Consider the following 22630-nt stretch of genomic DNA (forward strand, 5'->3'; position numbering starts at 1 on the left):
CTTCTATTGTGTTCTGAAGGTACACAAGGTATTCTATTTTGTATTGTGTTCATATGGCTGGAGGAGCCGTTGTGCTGCGCTCAGTGTGCTGTGCCAATTATGCCTCGTCTGTCTGTTGAGTTCTCTTTTCTGGTCTATGTGCCAGTGTGTGAGTGTGTGCCTAAACTGTTTAGTGTTTACAATTACATTTATATGTCTTTTTTAATGGGTTTCTGTGCCATATTGGAGAGGCCACTGTGTGCGCTGTGTGTTAGTGCGACTCCGTTTGACATGCTCCTTCGTTTGTGTATAAGTTTCATATGTTCATCCGAGGGACCATCACGGCGTCGCCTCTCTCTCTCGTCTCTGTCTCTCTAGGCAATCAAGCAAATGCGATTATGCATGCGATGCGATACTTGATATTGATAGTGTTTTTTTGCGTTTTTGCGGGCCGCGGTGCAGGCGGGTTGTTGATTAAAATATTGTTTTGCGGGGCAGGTTGGTGCGGGCTGGCTCCTGTGGCAGGGCGGGACGGGCGGGTTATGCAAAAAAAACAGCCCGCGCAACACTATTGACTAGGGTTTGACTGGATTGCTGAATTCCTACAATGCCCATAATGCTTTCGTGCCCTCCTTGTGGAGAGGCTGCATGGAGGTGTGACTTTGTAGTACAGGAAGGAAGTGATACCACATATTACACACACAAAAACCACAGGAAGGTGCTTCTTGTATCCTAAACATCATTAAAATAAGCTCTGGTTGCAAAAGTGGTGAAGTGGCCCTTTAACATTACATGTTTGATCTGAAGAAGCTTTTGCAGCTTGTAGATCAGCTATTTTCGCTATACATCATATGACGTAAATGTGAGACTGTTATATAATGGCTAACAACATGTAAACAAAGGGAATGTCATTGTCTGTGATTAGAGAAACTGTAGCGCTAGATTGGCTGGTATCTATTTTTTCATACCTTAACATTATTCACCAGCAGGTATGTGGTATATATGACATTGTGTAAAGGAAAGAAAAGAATGCTTTTGCAGCCTAGAATTCTGTTTATCTAATATGCAATTAGCCTACTTAGACAAGTCTTGCTGGGTTTAAATTCTCCTGCAGGTCCCTGTGTAACCGAGACATTGATTAACTAAGCTGAGAAAAGTGTGGGAGTTTGCATTTTGGGAGAATGTTTTTTTTTTTGTGGATTTGGAAGATTACATTATCTTTTTTTTCCTCCCCCCCCCCCCCCCTTTTTTAACTTTGAATATGCAAGACGAGACATAAAAGACACACAAACAAGGCATACAATAAAACAGAAAAAACAGAATGAAAAAACTAAAAACAGAAGAGGTCATGGGATGTACAGCAACAACAATACATATTACAGAATGTTGGAATCCTTACATTCATTGACAACAGGAAAGACACAGCCCATATTCACTCCATATCCGCCCCCCAGCTAAATACTACAGCCCATATTCACTCCATATCCCCCCCCCCCCCCCCCCCCCCCCCCAGCTAAATACTACAGCCCATATTCACTCCATATCCGCCCCCCCCCCCCCAGCTAAATACTACAGCCCATATTCACTCCATATCCGCCCCCCCCCAGCTAAATACTACAGCCCATATTCACTCCATATCCCCCCCCCCCCCCCCCAGCTAAATACTCTATCCATTTCTCCCATCTTCTTTCACCCAGCTCTTTTTGCAGTCTTAAAGAATAGGTCATCTGTTCTAGGAGATGCAGTTGTTTGACAATGTTGATAAATAGGTCAGCAGTAGGACAATTATTTTGTAACCAAGTTCTTGTAATAGCTTTTTTGCTTGCTACAAGTAAAATCTTAAGTAAGTAGGGGTCATCCTGATTTAGCCCATCTGGGAGTTGTCCTAGGTACAAAGATGTGAATGTATCATCTATTCCAAAACCCATAATGTTTGAGATAAGTGTTGTCACTTCCTGCCAAAATGGTTGAATTACAGGTGCATGATCGACCATTGTATCTCCACATTCTCTCCAACAGTCCATATGGTCTGTTTTGGAGTAATAAAGAAGCAAATATAGTTTTTCCAACAAAAGTCTCTCCAAGTCAAGTAATTAGTGGTGGTTGATTGCGTTGTCCATGTATTCATCCATACTTCATCACTTATATCAATGCCCATCTCTTTTTCCCATAACTTATATCAATGCCCATCTCTTTTTCCCCTTTGCTCTTTCACATATAATATTGTAGAGTCCTTTTTCAACGACTTAAGTCCATTATATAGTTTACTTACAAGACCCCTATTACTTCCTGAGTCATAAGCATTAGTAAATATAGTGATTAGGCTTGTTGTAATACCTAGAGTAGACCCTTTTATTAAAAAAAAAAAAAAATCCATTACCTGCAAGTATCTATAAAAGTCCTTGTTAGCCAACCCATATTTCTGCTTTAAGTTTTCAAAACTATCAATATCTCCATTTGAATCATAGTACATATAGAGGTGATGCCATTGTGGTGCCATTGTTTGTACCTATTGTCTAATACTGCTGGTATGAAGTCGGAGTCATATGCTGGCCAACTTAAAAGTTTAGCCGAGCTCCCTCTGAAGCTGGAACTTCCAGCCATATTTTGAATATTTTGACCCACTGACTCCTTGTCTGAAACATTCTTTCTCTCGGTCAGTGCAACCTAGTGACTGTATTGGTATATCCATCAGGGATAACTCTATGCTTTTCCATTTTGCAATGTAGGGTTGGTTACACCAATGGGGCGGCGGTGGCTCAGGGGTAGAGTGCCTGGATGGTAACCGCAAGGTTGCCAGTTCGAACCCGGGCTCCCCCAGAGTTACTGTCGAAGTGTCCTTGAGCAAGACACTGAACCCCTAATTGCTCCCGATGTGCTAGTTGGTGCCTTGCATGGTTTCCGCTGCCATCGGTGTATGAATGTGTGTGTGAATGGGTGAATGTAATGCACAATCTCTGTAAAGCGCCTTGGATAAAGGCGCTATATAAATGCACCATTTACCATTTACCAATATACCAAGGATCTTAGCTGAGCTGCTAGATAATAGTCCCTTAAAGATGGGAGAGACATGCCTCCTCTCTCTCGGGGCAGTTGTAAGGTAGAGAATTTCACCCTTGGCCTTTTTTTATCCCAAATAAAACGTCAGATATGTTTATTCCATTCGCTGAATTGTTTTAAAGGTATAGTAATCTGGGTAAAATTACCATTTTGACTGCTCTTATTCTGCCACATAAATCGAGAGGAAGCACGCTCCACCTGCCAAGATCATCATACATCTTTTTCGTTGCGCCTTTGTCAAGGGAATGCTTTTTGAAGCGGATTCACTATAGCCACAGTCCAGGATGATGCATTGCACACACATCCGAAAACGAATTCAACCGGTGCAGCCAGGATACAAAATATAGTGTGCAAGAAATTAAATATTCTTCTGCTCCCACAGTGATTAATTTATTGGTACGTTTCGACTGTCACGACGTCACATACTGTAGGTGAACACGGACATTGCTGTACCTTGGAGTGGTTGCACCACTCAAAAAGTTGTATTGTTTAATTGTATTTGACTTTTCTTGTTTTCGTATGGTTGTCCCCTGTTGCCCTGCCCTAAAAAGGACCACAATGAAAACGATCCTGTTTTCTTTTTGTGTGCTTTTATCCAGCACAGGGAAGAACAGTTCAATACAAGGTCTGCTAAGAGGATTTTAAATGCAAGAAGGCTTGTTTCCATCGGGGTCCTCAATTCATGTTTAATACAATCTGTTGAATAAAATAATTTGGACTGAACTGAACTGCTTTAGTAGTTGCAAGACATCATCTCAAGCCAATATTGTCACGCTTCCTCATCCCTAGGAGTGTTGACGCATGTTTTTAATCTAATAAAAAATACAGACACTGTCTGCATTTTGGATTGCACTGAAAATAATTTCTTCTGATTCTCTGAATGATTTATTTATGCTGCCCATTTGCCCAAGCCTGCGGCAGAATGTTTCTTGACGAACGGAATGGCTGGAGATAATATCAGCTTTCTTTGGAGTTGTTGTTATCCACCTTCTGGCAAGGCAATACAGTGGTAGCAAAATAGTGTTTGGGGAAAACTTTAGAAGGATAGTGACAGGTGCATAGGTCAATAGAGCATAAAAAGAGTATCTTTGAAAAACAAAGTAAAGGTCCCGTACGCTGTAAGACACAAATGTTGCTCTTTATTAGGTTGACGTTTCGGTCGATTAGACCTTCATCAGCACAGACAATGACTTTTGACTTATACCTGTAACCTGTCCATTCAAACTCTAGACGGGCCAGCTCCAAAGTTATTAGTGCAGCCCCGCCCGGCAGCCGGCAAAAACTAGAGTTCTCAACAGGCCCGCCTGTCCATTCAAACTCTAGACGGGCAGCGGGCCTGCCCCAAAGTTATCAGTGCAGTCGCACCCTGCAGCCGGCGGGAGAGTTCTCAACAGGCCCGAAAATGAAGGCCCGGCCCTACCTGGGCCCTCATCAAACCCTATACACCCACTAGAATGTCCCCGCTACGACCCTTAGATCTCCATATACTGCATGGCAAATGTTTTTTTTTCTTTTTTTTTGCCAGTGAATTATGGTATGTGTGGTATGTGAGCTTACTATAAATCACAGTAATCCTTAATTGAAACTAGAGTTCTCAACAGGCCCGGAAATTAAGGCCCTGCCCTAACTGGGCCCTCATCAAACCCTGTACACACCCACTAGAATGTCCCCGCTACGACCCTTAGATCTCCATATACTGAATGGCAGATGTTTTTTTCTTCTTTTTGTTTTGTCAGTGAATTATGGTATGTGTGGTATGTGAGCTTACAGTACCATAAATCACAGTAATCCTTAATTGAAACTAGAGTTCTCAACAGGCCCGAAAGTTAAAGCCCTGCCCTACCTGGGCCCTCATCAAACCCTGTACACACCCACTAGAATGTCCCCGCTACGACCCTTAGATCTCCATATACTGAATGGCAGAAGTTTTTTTTTTCTTTTTGTTTTGTCAGTGAATTATGGTATGTGTGGTATGTGAGCTTACCATAAATCACAGTAATCCTTAATCATATTCCATCAGTCAAGGACCTTTGGATAGAAATGAAACAGACTCCATGCAGTCACTTTCAGTTAGAGTTCTGCAGAGGCTGAGTGTCTGTGACTGTGACCAGCTGATGGTCGTCGACGCTTAATTGATGCATCAAGGAAGGTAATTAGGTTTCTGCACCGTCAAATAGGTCTACAATCTACATCTATTCTAAGATAGCATCTTAAATTAATGTTGTGAAAATTTGTCGTGACTTTGATTGAAAAGTTTTAATACAAATAGTACCAATGGCATCTAAATGTAAGGTTGCAAATAATGGTTATCGCTGTTGCGAGGATGAGGGGTTACCTGGGAAAGAAAAATCTTCTTGTTCATCACACTGTCAGAGCTGGTATGTGGACTTGACATCTGCTATACAATTACTATAACAGTGGTTCTAAAACGCTTTAATTTAAGGCCTCTTTTAGACGGCGACCATCTCCATATAACACGTCAAAGTCCCGTTGCGTTCTAATTTTTTCTTACCCTTTACACAAGAACGCACACGTTATGATATGATGTGCTATTATGCTATACTGTCGCTAGGTGGCGATAACGGGCTGCCAAATAGACAGGTCACCCACGTACAAGAAGAAGAAACCTTCACGCAAGCCTGCGCAACACGGCTCTGGGCGCGCCACGGCATGGTATATATTTTATAATACATTAGGCTACATAAACGCTGCTGCCGTGGCTGCCGTCTATCACAAGGCTTTTTATTTACATCATGGTTTTACATTCAACATCGCTGATGAGCAGCACTTTGTAGGCGAGGAGGGAGGCTTGTTCAGGAACTCCATTATATCATAATTATATGGCTCTGCATCAATGTAATAAACATATGCGCTGTGAGCCAACGTGAGCCATGATGTCATAAGTTTTGCGGATTCACCGTTTTGCCTGTTTATATGGAGACCATAGGAAACTGCGTTCTGAAAGATTTCCACTCTGGGAGGTGGTTTCACTTTGTTGCGTTTTCACCTCCTGAGAACACGGTTCTCGTCTAAATGACAGCAGCAAACGATACTTTATTTTGACGTTTTATATGAACACCATCCTCGTGTAAATGGCACCTCAGTCTTGAGAGTGGGTCCATTTGGTTCCATTTGTACTCACTCACTACTGTATCGTTACGGTACCTGAATCGTTAAAATCCTAAAGGTCCCCAGCCCTAGCTGCAGTGTGACATACTGATTTGCGTGCCATGTTAGTGTAAATAACAGATCTACAAGCTTGTAGATAAGATAAGATGGCCACAATCATGCATTGTGAAAATTCCGGGAATGCTCTCAAGTGTCCTTGTATGTCAAATATTCTGTTGCTCTAAATGTGCTCTGTATGTGCTGTTTAGCTGTTAAGTGTCAACTGAACATCATTATACCAGGTGGTGACCTCGAGATGTCAACACAGACATGCTGCTCACTGACGGCAGCAGATGAGCTGTTCTTTGTTTTGGTTTTGGTTTGGTTTTGTCTGATCCCGATATATATTCTATACACATTGTTTTATATTCAGGGCATAAAGTTCTCAGTCCTGGGGACTGATTTCAGTCCTGAGGATCTCATAGGGGTCATTTAATGAGATCAGTGCAGATTTGCAAAAATAAATCAGTCTTGGGATTGTTTTTGGCTTTAAGCCCTGTATATACAATCTGATGGCAAAAGGAGGTTGAAAACTGTCAAAAAGACAACCTATTATTAGGCTGGGTGTCGGATCAAAAACTGATAGTTCAAGAATAAAAAGAGTCTGCACACCAATTTCTGTCTGGGAGCCGAAATTGGTGTGCAGAATTATTTACAATCTGATCCCATTAGTTTAATGATGGAGACTGAGGGGAGTTCAGCATTCAGAATCTCAACAAATACAAATACAATGCTGTCTAGTGTCTACATAACAAGACAGAGAAACTGGTGTGTCACTCACTGTCACTCACTCGCTGATCACGGGAGACAAAACTTGTGAAGGAAGGAGAGACTGTCTACTACTCTACTTATTGACAAGAAAGAGACAGAGGACAAAGTGGTACTTGCAGGGCACAAGGTCAAACTGAGGGGCAAATGGCAGCCATGGCCTTTGTGCCCTCCCTGAAATTCCTGTCCAGGTAGAGATACAGGAAACTGAGCAGAGAGGGATATGTCATCTGGGTCGAACACTATTTTATCCAGTCATCAAGCCTTCCAGCGGAGCCATGACAGGCTGTTTACTTTTAATGGCTTTGATCCAGAACAACTTGGAGTGATGAGAAAGGTCAAATGAGACATCAGAGCAGCAACGCCTTCACTACATACAGCACATAACAGGCAGTACAAAGGTCAACACAACAGAAATCACACTGTTAACATTTCTCATCAAGCAGCAGCAGAAAGGGGCTCAGCTACACATTTCACAGTTTATTACACCAGGCACATAAGATGGAATGGAGCAAAACGGAACGTGGAAAAGACTGTGACAGAATGTACAGAATGTACAGAATTTCAGTCATAATAATAATCTTTATTGTCCCGAAGGATATTTCTCTTCACAATCTGTTCAACACCCACATCAAACAACACAGAGCAGTGCACATATCACATTACACCAAGACAATACAAAAACAAACATGAGGTCCCCACTGTGTACAGAACCATCCTATCGGCAGGGCAGTTTGTTTAATGTCACGATGGCTGAGGAGACAAAGCTCCTACTAAAAAGGAACTTTTTCCATGGCAAGGTTCTGTATCTTTGTCCAGATGGCATGAGGTTAAAATAGCGATACAGAGGATGATCAGTGTAATGGCCTTATTGTTCGTATCAGAAAGTGTGGGCGTAGGAGTCCGATGATCTTGGAAGCAATACGGGTAATACTGAAACGTTTGTTTCTGTTAGGCATGGACAGTATGGTGTAGAAACATGCAGAACAGTACAACAGAACAGGTTGCATAATGCTTTTCTACATTAATAGCAGAAGATGAGGAGCAACAGATAATGATCTTAATTTACGGATTACATGGAGTCTTTGCTGAAAGTGTGACTGGATTGATGTAATGTGTTGATCAAACCTAAGTCTATTGTCCAGTGTGAGTCCAAGATATGTGAAGCTGTCAACCTGTTCTACTGTTTTACCATTAATGAGGACTGGGTTAAGTCCAGTGTGGGTTGTTTCATAGCCTCCTTTAAGATGTAGTACTTTAAATTAAGATGCAGTATCTTAAAATCAGAGTTCCAGGAAAATCACACCAGCACCTTATAGCACATGTAGCAGCGTTGTGGTACTTTATTTCACTTTAAAGTTTTTGCTGCATGTGTTGATCCTTCAGTGAATATAAAGTATTTACCCCCCAATTCTGACACTAGACTACAAACACAAAAAGTCATGTATGTAGTGTACGTGTATGATGATACTGTATGATACTTGCACCTATTCTTCTGTAATTCAGTAGCTTTGAAAATGTGTTGTGAATGAGAAGGATATGCGGTTTCCTCATTTGCGTATTCTGTTTACTGTACAAACATGGGTGCACGCTGCAGTCCCACTAAGCCCAGCTGCACGTCATAATTTGCTTAGGCATACTTTTATGCTGTGACTCCATTCCTCTACTGTGTGTGAGGATTATAATTATTATTACTCTTCTTGTGACCGCCACGCTCTCACTTAAGGTGCGTTGCGTTCAAATCATATCGTATAAATAACGGTAATGCCAAGACTGCATTTCAATAATTTATTCCTGCATGTTGGTCAGGAGACAAACGTTTCGGCTATCCAGCCTTCTAAATTATTGAAATGCATTCTTGGTGTGTGCTTCCCATTACCGTTATTTAGATAAGGATTACCATTATATCACTATATTCCTCTACTGTGTGCGAGGATTATAATTCTGTGACTCTCTTCCTCAGGTTTGCCCATGAATAACCATGGGAACTACATCGTGAGGCTGGGGAACTTTGTGCGTTGGCTGGGCGAGCAGGCAGAGGAGCTGGGAGTGGAGCTGTACCCTGGATACGCTGCAGCCGAGGTAAGGGGGGGATAAGTGATGGCAAAAAAACCCTCCTAACCCCTCTTAACCCATTTAGACCTGAGGACGATGCTACAAAACGGTTTTCTGAAAAACTCATGTTTCTATGTCAGTGGTGCTCAAACCTTTTCATGTCAAGGACCTCCACAAATATATATGTAATTGCCCACCGACCCCCAGAAGCAAATATTTGAGTTAAAAACGTTCGCTCTGAAAGCATAATATATTCAAAGATTCGCTACACATTTTCACGATTAAAATTTTTTTGCAGACCTACAAGCTCGTAGCGCGGCATTCGGTGCCGCGCTATGAGCTTGTAGATCTGCTATTTTTCAATAGCTAAAGTATAACACAATGCTTCAAACACCAAAAGGGGTTCCCGCCCAGAATGGGTTTTTAAGCCCCATTTACTTGCTCCATAGGGATGGCAGGTTGCAACTTGCAAGTAGTCAATAAATGTATGGTTGGAGACAAAAAAAGTATTTTGTATCTTTAATTTTGGATTGATTGGAATATTTATTAACAGTTTGCAGAATGGTTACATTTCTAACGAAAGCACAACTCGATACAAAAACTGTTACTGTGGACCTCACGACACCATAACGCATTACACTTGTTTGCAATGGGGTCCACCATTTTCAATTCATCAGAACATTTAGACTCAGACTTTACGATTAAGCTTGTCTTTTGTCCAGGTTTTGTTTCATGAAGACGGCAGTGTCAAAGGAATTGCCACCAATGATGTGGGGATCGCCAAGGACGGCTCGCCAAAGGTATGTCTCACATTCACATGGTTGGTTCAATCTGTCTGTGGCTTTTATAGATATTCAACCAACTGTGTTTTGGATTTTTCTCCCACATTATTTCAATATCTAGCATTTAAAAATGTTCTGTTTCCCCGACTTTAAATGAGCTAATTAAAATGTAATGTGTGAGTTTTGCAAAGGGGTGATGGACAAATAACACATTCATAGTCATTTAATTTAATAGTCCTGGGTAACTGACTTATTACAGTTGAGAACCGCACTAGTTGTTTTGTCGGTGCTTGTACAGTATATTTCACTGCAAGGAAGTGTGTACAGTACACTGTACAGGTTAATAACAACCCAATACAGGTGGAAATCCCATTCAGATACAAGATCTCTTTTTAGAGGGATATTTCTGTTGGCTATGGACAGATAGCATATCCACACAACGGCTAGATTATTCATGTAATAAAGCACTTTGCAGCATTGTTTTTTTAAAGTTAAGTTAGTGTTAACACTGATGTGCACATCATACTGCTCAAAGGGTACATCCTTTGTATATTTGTCAGATATCGCTCTCATGTAATGTTTAACTTGTACCACTGTTCATTTTGTAGCGGCTAAATTTGGCGAAAGACAATACAGAATGAATAAACACAGATTTAAAACTTACTGGATAATTCGGGGTGGGTGGTATGGTTGACTATGAGCCTACAGACTTTTTATAAAGAATGCAGAGTCTGTTGACATTTTTAAGAAGTCGCTGAAAACATATTTATTTCGTTTGTATTTTGAGCTGTGATTTGTCGACCTGACCTTTTTGTACAGGCCAATGTTTTGTTGTCTTTTCTATTTCTATTTTCTTCTCGTCGTTATTAATCTTGTGTTTTAAATTGATAGTTTTTTACCTTGTTGTACAGCACTTTGTAACTGTTGTGCTTTATAAATAAAATGTACTTACTTACTTACTTACAGTATGCAGTGCAATGTCCACTGATGGTGACATTGTTTTCAGGATGTGTTTGAGAGAGGAATGGAGTTACACGCTAAAGTGACGCTGTTTGGGGAGGGATGCCACGGACACCTGGCCAAGCAGCTCTACAGGCAGTTCAACCTGAGGGAGAACTGTGAACCACAGACCTACGCCATCGGCCTCAAAGAGGTACATGTCCCAAACGTCACAACGCTGCTGCTCAAACCACACTCCAGTTCAGTTATCATAACGCTGCAGTCCTTTTCGAAATCTCCTCTATTCAGATTTTAAAAGCCCAGGGTCAGGTTTACATAGCATAGTATACATATACATTCTGAAGAGCATAACAATAGAAATAAAATAAGAACAGCCTTCACATGTACAACCATACAACCAATATTATATAAAGGACACACAAATATATATATATAGCTGCACCGAGTGAGGACTTATGTATGGAGGAGAAAATGGAATCCCTCTTTTCAGCAGACAAGCCTCAAGTCATGTTCCCATTCGAACGTTTATTATGAGATTATAGATGATATCATCTCTTAAGAACAGATACCGGTACATTTATTTCCCCCTTGTCGTAGTGACCCGATGGGTTCCCTGATTGTCTTATCCAAGGAGAGAGGAAGTGATAGCTAGGAGTAGTATTGGGCTCTTTGGGGAAGCGAGGTAACATACAGCAAATATCTGTAGATTTAAAACGGCACTCTTCAATAGGGCTGCTAAGATTTACAAAATGTAAGTTGACAATACATTTTTATACATAGAATTGGGTCGATTTAGTTGAACATTGGAACATATGGAACGTTCAGGCTTCAAAATCAAAAATAGTAAATAACTTATGAGTGAATGAAAATATTTGGGGGGAAAAAGTAGTGGAAATAGCTGTGTATCTGCTATTTCAGCTTTTTTATATTTGAAATAAACGTAACCTTTTTCAACATGAAAACGATTATGCAAAGATAATTGTGTTTATCTCAATAATTGCTATTAGACAATTATGTAATAATTGTGACTTGCTCTAAAAAAATAGTTTTTCCATAGAATGTAAATTACTCTCATAGGGGTGTGTGTTTTGTTGTACAAATTAGTTACTATGGGTGTTCATTGCACTTGCAGGAGTCATCGCATTGCCATGCTGGGCTGTGGTGGACATTTTTTCCGTCAAAATTCCATTTTTGCCACAGACATGTATACAGGGCTACAACTCCCTGAATGACCTTTTTTTTTTACTTAATTGTTATTGATGAAAAGACAGACATCCAAAAAAAAGAAAAAAGACAATATGAAAAAAGAACAAAAGGAGGAAGACAAAAAACAAAAGACAAGGCTGCATTTTTCATATTACAAGATACATTCATTGAAATCCTCTTGCATTATCGCTAGGCTGAGAGAAGAGATCCCACTTTTCCCACTTTTTATAGAACTTATCCTCTTGTAGTTTAAGTATGAATGTTAGTTTTTCCATAACATACAGTTCCTCAGTAATGTCCATCCATTGTTCTTTCGTTGGTGGGTCCTGTTGGTACCAGAGTCGTGTGATCGCTTTCTTACTTGTTCATTGATTAAATATTTATCATGTATTAGAATGAAGGGTCAAGTTTACATAGCATAGTATACATATACATTCTGAAGAGCATAAAAATAGAAATAAAATAAGTACAGCCTTCACATGTACAACCATACAACCAATATTATATAAAGGACACACGCATATATAGCTGCAAAGAGTGAGGACTCATGTATGGAGGAGCAAATGGAAAGCCTCAAGTCATGTTCCCAGTTTATTAACGTTTATTAATGAGATTATAGATTACTAGAATTTCGCGGACGCTTCGCGGCCACTCATCTCAGAGTTACGTTGCCGCGCACTATGGGAAGAAGGAAATTGCGGGAGTTGACTCCACATGTAGTAACGGATGGGTTATTAGTTATTATTATGTGTCCTTATTAGTGTAGTGTAGTGTAGTCAACACGTTATGGCTCATACACACGGTATTTGCTCCGATTATGCTGTCGGGGAGCATTTTTGGCGCTGGCCGACAAAACCCCTGATCTGACGTTAAGCGGTGCCCAAAAGTTATAGATCACAAAGGCTTTGCAGGTAGAGCACATGACATGGCCCTAAAAATATATATAATTTTAATATAAAAAACTATTTTTGCATCTGCCGCTTGAGAATTGAGATGACCTGAGATGACTTGATTGATTGACATAAAAAAGGGCCTGTCAGCTCAAACACACAATGCAATAGTTGTTGCGTACAATCATCAGTAGCAAAGTCAAATACCAAAAATAAAAACCCTACCATTTCCATTTTCCCCCCTCTATTTCCCATTCCATGTGCGTTTGTCTTATAGTTTCTCTGGCCTCTGTACTACTGCCACCTACCGTCCATTCATTGTATTACACAGTGGGTGAAAAAAACACACCCCTTAAGACTAAACCCGACCAATCAGAGGTGTGGCTTCCAGAGGTACCTTTGACATGACATTTGTGTGTGTGTGTGTGTGTGTGTGTGTGTGTGTGTGTGTGTGTGTGTGTGTGTGTGTGTGTGTGTGTGTGTGTGTGTGTGTGTGTGTGTGTGTGTGTGTGTGTGTGTGTGTGTGTGTGTGTGTGTGTGTGTTTCGATGTGCAGGGCGTTGCTGAAAATGAGCACCTGTGCTCAGCTACTTCCCTGGGTAAATAAATAAAAATAAAAGAAAAAAAGAAAAAAAAGAAATGTACCTTTCAAAACCTATAGAAGTCAGCCTGGTACAGACGAAGGGGACACCACTGTATGTAGCCTCAATTACATTTTGTAACTATTTTCTGCAATGGGATGATAGTTTTATTTGGTGGGTATATGAGCTGGTTGTTTTGAAAGTAGCTCTGAAGTAAAAAAAAAGTGTGGTATATATTATATATATATATATATATATATATATATATATATTCATTCCGTGGGTAAAAGCCTGTAGGCTACCCACATATTGGTAGCCTATATTAGCCCAATATTGGCGTTATGCATTTCACTTGAATAATGTTGTGTGCGCAACGTGCGCGTGTGGAGAAAGACAGTTATTTAATGAAAGTGAAGATTATAACGTCCTGTATTGGTAGCCTATATTAGCCCAATATTGCCGTTACGCATTTCACTTGAATAATGTTGTGTGCGCACGTGCGCGTGCGGAGAAAGACAGTTATTTAATGAAACTCAAGATTATAACGTCCTGTCTTGCTGCCGCGGCGCCGCCGTGCGTGTATAGCCTGTGTGTGTGGGGGGTGGCGAGAGAGAGAGGCGTGGCGAGAGAGAGAGAGAGAGATCGTGGCTTCCAGGTGTGCGTGTGTGTGTGTGCAAGCCAGGCGTGCGTGTGCGTGTGTGTGCAGGCGTGTGTACAGGCGTGTGGCAGTTGGCTGGCAGGCGAAAATAGCCAAAGCGTTCGGTGTAATCGTAATATGTAGGCACAAACAAACTACTGACAAAGTACAATGTTCATGTAACTAAGAGATTCGCTGAGAGAGCGATATTTTAAATACAGAGATTTAGAAGGAATAAGCAAAATCGTGAGGCTACAATTCCTCTCCCCTTCCTCGTTTCTCTTCTCCTGCGGGAGATCAGAATGAGATTCTGTGGGCCTATTAGAAGACAGGGCAGTGTTGCCAGTTTTGCGAATTGTAAGCGAGTCGTAGTGTGTGTTGAATGGCATTTGAATGGCATTTGTGGGCTTGTGAATGAATTTTCTCACATGTAATTTGTGCTCACTTGCATAGACCTGGCGAATTTAGCGTGGTGAAAGGGCAACAGTGTTCCGGGGGTGTGGGTGCTAATGTGGGCGATAATGTTTGTAGTAAACAAATGCATTGCCGCCGTGAGTGTGGACGGGAGGCATCTTTGGTGGCACTGCAATGATCATTTTTTGGCGGGTGGTGTCGAGTGTTGGCGTTGGGCGCGATAGGAGGAGATAGGTCCCGCACACTGCGAAGGTAAGTGTGTGACGTCACTGCCGTGTGAGTGTGTGTGGGTGTAGTGTGTAAGATGGTGTTGTGGGTGTTGCAATAGCGACGTAGCTGTTGTGGCTTTGGGTTTCTTGCCATGTGTTGGGTACAAGTTCTCTAATATATAAAAGATATAATCTCTTAAAAACAGAATACATTTATTTCCCGAGGGGTTCCCTGATTGTCTTATCCAAGGAGAGAGGATGTGATAGCTAGGAGTAGTATTGGGCTCTTTGGGGAAGCGAGGTAACACTTAATTTTTATTGATGAAAAGACAGAGACATATACAGTATATATATTAAAAAAAAGAAAAGACAATATGAAAAAAAGAACAAAAGGAGAAAAACAAAAGACAAGGCTGCATTTTTCATATTACAAGATACATTCATTGAAACCTCAAGAAGATCATGGGCACGTCATCCTCATCACTCCCCAGGCCATCTTCGAACAAGCAGTAATAAGACAAGCTCAGAATATTGTATTAAGACAAGCTCAGAATATTGTATCTGAGCCTTCGCGTGTATTGAACCGAGAGTATGAGCTAATAAAGAACTCCACGGTGTGTGTATAATAGATTTAAACACTAATTTGTTTCTCTGTCAATCAAAATGCTCAATCAGGACTGGGACCAAATTCAAACCCCTTCTCTTTTGATGGACATTCAAAAGCATGGTTCATTTACCAAAGTAATTTCTATCTTATGTTAAACTCTGCTAGAAATGGTTCCCAATCACTGTCTTTATATAAAAGCCAAGTGGGAGGCTGAAATTCAACAAGAGATTTCACCAGAAGAATGGCTAGACGTGCATAAAGTAACAAACTCTAACTCTTGGAGAGAATATACATTTTTTAAGACTCCATTATTGATTGGTAGAGCAGGCACTACTCCTACAACTGAGTGCTGGAGGGAATGTGGTGAACAGATCGGTAACCATACGGATATCTTTCTACAAAGCGATTATGAATGTTTAATGTGATATGATTGTACAATATGTGGGTAGATGCGCACATATTGACAGTGTCTATAAGAATATGTATGGTACGTTCTGTAACTCGCATCTACTATTTATCATTCTCTCTTTCCTTTTCTTTTCTTTCTTTTTTCTTTCATGTCCGTATCTGTTTTTTATGTTGGTGTGTTTCATGTTGTTTTCCTTTTCCTTCTGTGAGTTTCATGGTTTTTTTCTTTTCCTTCTGCGAATGTGTAATATGTTATTTGTATGCAGCTGTGACTCTGTCTCCAAGACGGACACATTTGGTCCGTGTACTTACGGAAATATTGATTACCCCTCCTTTCATTCCGTTCATTAATTTAGTTGTGGGTGATCGATGAGAAGAAGTGGAGGCCGGGCAGAATTGAACATACCGTGGGTTGGCCTTTGAACAGGAACACATACGGAGGCTCCTTCCTGTACCACCTCAATGAAGGAGAACCCCTGGTGGCTCTGGGCTTCGTGGTGAGTTGGATTTAACCACTTTACAGTGGTGGGAAGAGAACTTTTTCTTTTGTACTTTAAAGTAAATGTATCAATGCTGCAATATAGAAATACTCTTTTAAAAGTGAAAGTCCGGCATTAACAATGTAATAGGCTATTCCGTCATTTAGCTGGGGACCACCTGGAACCCCCTCAAGGACCACTAGGTGGTCCCTGACGGACCACTGCTTGAAAACCACTGGGTTAAGTGATTTGCGTGTGTTTGTGTGTGTGTGTGTATGTGTTGTCAGGTGGGGTTGGACTACACCAACCCCTACCTCAGCCCCTTCAGGGAGTTCCAGCGCTGGAAGCACCACCCGACCGTGTCCCCGACGTTTGAAGGAGCCGAACGGATCGCTTACGGTGCCAGAGCCCTCAACGAGGGGGGCTTCCAGGTCAGTGCACTCATAGCCTCGGAAACCCAGACGTTTTTATTTCCATTCTGATCGTCTGCAGAGTCCACAGCAGTAGTATGTAGGGGCATCTATATATAGACCGGAAGTCAGATTTCGCCATTTCTGGATTGAGGGCACTCCCTAGGGACATTATTCCCTCCCACCCTTTTTATTTAGGGGGGATTTTTATTCCCCAGGGACCCCCGAGGTCCGATTTCGGCACTGAAGACACTTTGTGGGCGTGGCCTAACCCTTTTTTCCGATGACGTCATTATATTGATTTTGCTATTGGCACTTTGCCAGTTTGGCAGTTAGTGTCATCATGATTGTAGTTCTGCTTTTGTGTGAGGATCTCATTAGATTGGATGAGGATGGCATTTTCATCTTTGGCAGTTGGGGGATCAATATGATTCTAGTTCTGCTTTTGTGTGAGGCAGTTAATGCCCATCTGTTCAAACTGAACTGCGCATGCACTGATTTGTGTAGGCGAACTGTTCTATTGATTCTATCTGTGTGGGTGTGTGGGTCTGTGTGTGATCATTCAACTTTCTCCATCTATGCGACTTCCTCAAAATCAACAGACTGTGGCCGGCCGGTTTGGATGCAAGACAAGCAGTTTCTAGCCTGTGTGGGCATATTGTACTCCTCCATCTGTCGATTCTGTCATGGCTCTAGACAGTGCTGATGTCCGAGGTCGGCGGCACTTGTTATTTTCATCTAGTATTTTAATTCACCATTTTGTTATTTTACTGACTTCTTCATTTTGCCATTTAGCCAAGCCGATGATGGCTGAGTAGCAATGTTAAAAATTATGTTCAACCCTAACTGTGTGACAGTCTGTGATATAACAGGCACCTATGGTATGTTTAAGGTAAAGCATTTAGGCAAAATACAGGAGGGGTATAGATGATGCATGCTTAAAAAAGTATAATTGACATGATATGGGTTTTTTTTTATTTTAGACCATTGGATTTAGTTAAGTAGAGTTCAATACACATCTTCGGACGTGACTATCTTCTTTATCAGTATTATATAATATTACAGTTTATTTAGAGTATAAGGCTAGTCATTAACCATTGGTACCAATTTTCACATGGTTTCTAAACTTTGAAAGTATGACGGTGTGTTAAGGCATAATGATGCAAAAGTAGCAGATCTGCAATTCTCACAATATGTCACTCGTAACAGTCTCCATATCTAGGACTCTTACTATTATTTCAATAGACCTTTACCTATAGCCCCTGTCTCGGTATCTTTCACTCCATAGTACACCATGCTGAGTACGATAGATGCCTATCATTTTATAAATGGTTCTGTCTACCTTCATTGGTTTGCTCGTCGATATGCCTGTATCAACTTGGGGTCCTATGAACTCTGTAAATCAGAGAGTTAAATCACTAAAAGACGTTTGAATGTTGAGTGATTCCAGACATTTATACCTGGTGTGCTAGTAAATATGCTAGTAAACACATGAATATAGTACTTTTGTATCCGTTATTTACTATCAATGTCAGTAATATGATAGAATCAAATACTGTTTACTATGAATAAGTTCATGTGGTGCATATATTCTTTACATTTAGGGGTTGTTTGGACTCATGCACTGAGACACATGATGTTTCGGGGGTGTGTGTGCAGGGATCCTAATCTTTATGACCCCATCGGCATGGTGATATTGATTTTGCTGGGTGTGTGGGACCAACCATAGCATATGTGGGCATATTGCACCCCCCTTCTTCTGAGCAGGCTATGGGATAGCGGTATTGATTCTATCTGGGGTGTGTGGTCCTGGGATCAATAGTTCGTATGGACCCTGTCAGGGACATGCTTTTGCAGGGGGCTGTGTGAGTGTGGGTGTGTGTGCGTGTGTGTGTGTGCTGGTGTGTATGGTGAATTTTGCATGGTCCAGGGTGTCTTAATGTCTTGTTTAATGTATGACTTGTATTATTTTGGTACGTGGTGCTGTATTTCGTGACATTTGCATGGGTCAGGTTGTCTTAATGTTTTATTTTAATGTATGACTTGGGTTATTTTTTGGTATGTGATGTGGTGTTTTGTGAGTTATGCATGGTTCATGGTGTCTTAAGGTTTTATTTAATGTATGACTGGGGTTATTTTGGTATGTGATGTGGTGTTTTGTGAGTTATGCATGGTTCAGGGTGTCTTAAGGTTTTGTTTTAATGCATGAGTTGTATTATTTTGGTATGTGATGTGGTGTTTTGTGACATTTGCACGGGTCAGGGTGTCTTAATGTTTTGTTTTAATGTATGACTTGGGTTATTTTTGGTAGGTGGTGGTGTATTTTGTGACATTTGCATGGGTCAGGGTGTCTTAATGTTTTGTTTTAATGTATGACATGGGTTATTTTTGGTACGTGGTGATGTATTTTTGGTATGTGGGTATGTGGTTGGGGAATTTTTACATGGTTCATGATGTCTTAATGATTTGTTTAAGGTATGAGTTGTATTATTTTGGTAAGTGATTGTATGTTTTGTGGCATTTGCATGGTTCAGGTTGGCTTAATGTTTTGTTTTAATGTATGACTTGGGTTATTTTTGGTATGTGGTGTGGTGTTTTGTGACATTTGCATGTTTCAGGTTGTCTTAATGTTTTATTTTATTGTATGACATGGGTTATTTTTGGTATGTGGTGTGGTGTTTTGTGACATTTGCCTGGTTCAGGTTGTCTTAAGGTATTGCTTTTGCAGGGGGCTGTGTGAGTGTGGGTGTGTGTGCGTGTGCGTGTGTGCTGGTGTGTATGGTGAATTTTGCATGGTCCAGGGTGTCTTAATGTCTTGTTTAATGTATGACTTGTATTATTTTGGTACGTGGTGCTGTATTTCGTGACATTTGCATGGGTCAGGTTGTCTTAATGTTTTATTTTAATGTATGACTTGGGTTATTTTTTGGTATGTGGTGTGGTGTTTTGTGACATTTGCATGTTTCAGGTTGTCTTAATGTTTTATTTTATTGTATGACATGGGTTATTTTTGGTATGTGGTGTGGTGTTTTGTGACATTTGCCTGGTTCAGGTTGTCTTAAGGTATTGCTTTTGCAGGGGGCTGTGTGAGTGTGGGTGTGTGTGCGTGTGCGTGTGTGCTGGTGTGTATGGTGAATTTTGCATGGTCCAGGGTGTCTTAATGTCTTGTTTAATGTATGACTTGTATTATTTTGGTACGTGGTGCTGTATTTCGTGACATTTGCATGGGTCAGGTTGTCTTAATGTTTTATTTTAATGTATGACTTGGGTTATTTTTTGGTATGTGATGTGGTGTTTTGTGAGTTATGCATGGTTCATGGTGTCTTAAGGTTTTATTTAATGTATGACTGGGGTTATTTTGGTATGTGATGTGGTGTTTTGTGAGTTATGCATGGTTCAGGGTGTCTTAAGGTTTTGTTTTAATGCATGAGTTGTATTATTTTGGTATGTGATGTGGTGTTTTGTGACATTTGCACGGGTCAGGGTGTCTTAATGTTTTGTTTTAATGTATGACTTGGGTTATTTTTGGTAGGTGGTGGTGTATTTTGTGACATTTGCATGGGTCAGGGTGTCTTAATGTTTTGTTTTTTAATGTATGACATGGGTTATTTTTGGTACGTGGTGATGTATTTTGGGGAATTTTTACATGGTTCATGATGTCTTAATGATTTGTTTAAGGTATGAGTTGTATTATTTTGGTAAGTGATTGTATGTTTTGTGACATTTGCATGGTTCAGGTTGGCTTAATGGTTTATTTTAATGTATGACTTGGATTATTTTTTTTGGTACATGGGGGTGTATTTTGTGGCGTTTGCATGGTGCATGGTTCAGGCATGCCGCGGGCATGTCTGTGGCCGTTTGAGCTGTGAGGTTGGGGGGTTAATACTGAGTAATGTACGGTTAGTTCATGCTAGTAGGGTACATGTTTAAAGTAATCATGTATATCATATTGGCGTAACTAAATTTGAAATGAGTTGAGTGGACTATGTATTTTTAGATGAACACACTATGTTGTTCACCTACAATTATACGGATCGATGACTAGAGTAGATTGACGGCATTTTACAATAGCTACTATTAGGTATTATTGACATTTAAAGTTAGATAGACTATAGTCTATACTACATGGTGGTATAGGCATCCATGGATTTCCAGGGAATTCAACCCGAATCTGTAGACGGGGTCTGTACACAAAACACAATGTTTTGTGTTGACAATAACTACGAGGCAATAACAGCCATCATACTAGTAAATATTATGTATACTAGTTAAATTATCTAAACTCTGTGATTTGGCATAGACATTTTTCACGACACATAGGAAGAGTCTAAACTACATGCATAATAATAAAATATGGTTGAATGTTTCAAATACTGGATAGTTAGAATGGGTCATGTATGTTTTTAATACAAGCACCTTAACATCACCATGTCTGATGGTGCAGTGTGTAAATGTAACAGGTTATCTACATGGTGTATACTAAAGCATGTAATACTGATGTACCGATGTTTTTCCAAGAGTTCAGATCGTATAGTTTAGAAAATTGTGTAAGTCTATACTATACGATGTCTTTAGATCATGGTCAGCACCAAATATCATACCAAAAGTCTGTATCTTATGTTTATCAGGTTTTATTTTGATCAGAAAATAGACAATTATGCAGATGAACATACACTGTAGCACAACATGGAGCAAAATGTACAAGACAATGAATTCACCAGGACATCAAATATACTCAGTCATCAACTATTTCTAATGTATATATATATATATATATATATATATAGATATATATATACAACGATGCAATCATAGTGTATTCTGAATATTCAAACAAGGGTAGGCGCAATAAGCCTCGGCTTCAGCCTTCACCTTTTCGGTACCACTAGTAACACTAGTGGAAATTCATGTATGTACTGTACGTCTGTATGTACTCCTTTTATTGATCGAAATAAAATCTATCTATCTATCTATCAGGTCAATCATAGTGGCAATAGTTATGTCCTTGATTATTATTATTATTTTTGGATCATATCAGGGTAAATCCTTCCAGTAATGCAAATAAGATGTACATAGCCTATGGATTCTTGACATTGGCAGTGGTCCTACCTCAATACCGCTAGTTCTCAATACCTTAATAACCCCCGGTATAAAATCATCAGTCCACAACTTGTTCATTAAATCTTTAAAATTATTGTAGAAGTAATATCGGGGCGTAATATTCAAACATGTGTGCTCGGTTTGACTAGAATGGTCTATGCGGCAGCCGTTGCAATCATCCTTCATCTGTTCGGTTATAGCGTTTGCGAGTAGTTGACCAACATGTATTTTCAGAATATGTGTAAGATTTGTGGGGTTTGTCCCAGCAAACTCATCCAAAGTCAGTGGCCAATTCAGGGGATATGGCGGCGAAAGCATTGGTGTGCCGGAGGCTGGAGGGTCATGGGGAGCAGTTGAATTTGGGGGTGATAGGTCTACCCTCTCAAAATACTCAGTGTCCCCCGCACCATAGCCCCAAAATGCCCTCTCAAAATGTTCATCGTTCTCCGGATCATAGTCGCAAAATGCCCGGGCATCATCATATTCATCGGTGTCCGTATCTGCAGTACTGATGTTATGCCACCACGGGGGGTGTATACATGGTCCATTGCGAGTCCATCCACCATGAGAGGTCCCTTCATTCGAGTTTGATTCTCCCAATGAAGAAGTAGAATCCTCCATGGTGCGTGAATGGCGCAATATACTGACAATAATGAGTTAGCATTTTACCTATAGTGTAGGAGGGGGTGGGCTGGTAGCTGCAATTGTTGGTCCATCGGTTTCTAGATCAGAGTGGGGCGTGGGTGCATCGTTTTCTAGGGCGCTGTACGAATCATGATTTAGAGGACGGTTATCCATTGAGAATAATGTAGCGCCAGCTGGCTTTGGGGGATCACCGAGCGAGAAGCTACTATGTCTGGGATTACCGAACGAGAACCCCGTAGGTCTGGAATGGCTTGTCTGGTAATCCACAAGCCT

At 40.6% G+C, this 22630-nt stretch overlaps 1 protein-coding gene across 1 annotated transcript in view; it reads left to right on the forward strand.

Annotated features, from left to right (window-relative positions):
• etfdh (electron transfer flavoprotein dehydrogenase) overlaps positions 1-22630 on the forward strand; it is a 48341-nt gene that overhangs the window by 7231 nt on the left and 18480 nt on the right. Inside the window, exons 5-9 of the mRNA XM_083786016.1 lie at positions 8939-9057; positions 9753-9830; positions 10819-10965; positions 16080-16220; positions 16490-16633. Coding sequence (XP_083642142.1) covers positions 8939-9057; positions 9753-9830; positions 10819-10965; positions 16080-16220; positions 16490-16633 — 629 coding nt within the window. The remainder of the gene's footprint in view (positions 1-8938; positions 9058-9752; positions 9831-10818; positions 10966-16079; positions 16221-16489; positions 16634-22630) is intronic.

Source organism: Protomyctophum parallelum (genome assembly GCF_964188405.1).
Source record: "Protomyctophum parallelum genome assembly, chromosome: 16".
Taxonomy (NCBI): domain Eukaryota; kingdom Metazoa; phylum Chordata; class Actinopteri; order Myctophiformes; family Myctophidae; genus Protomyctophum; species Protomyctophum parallelum.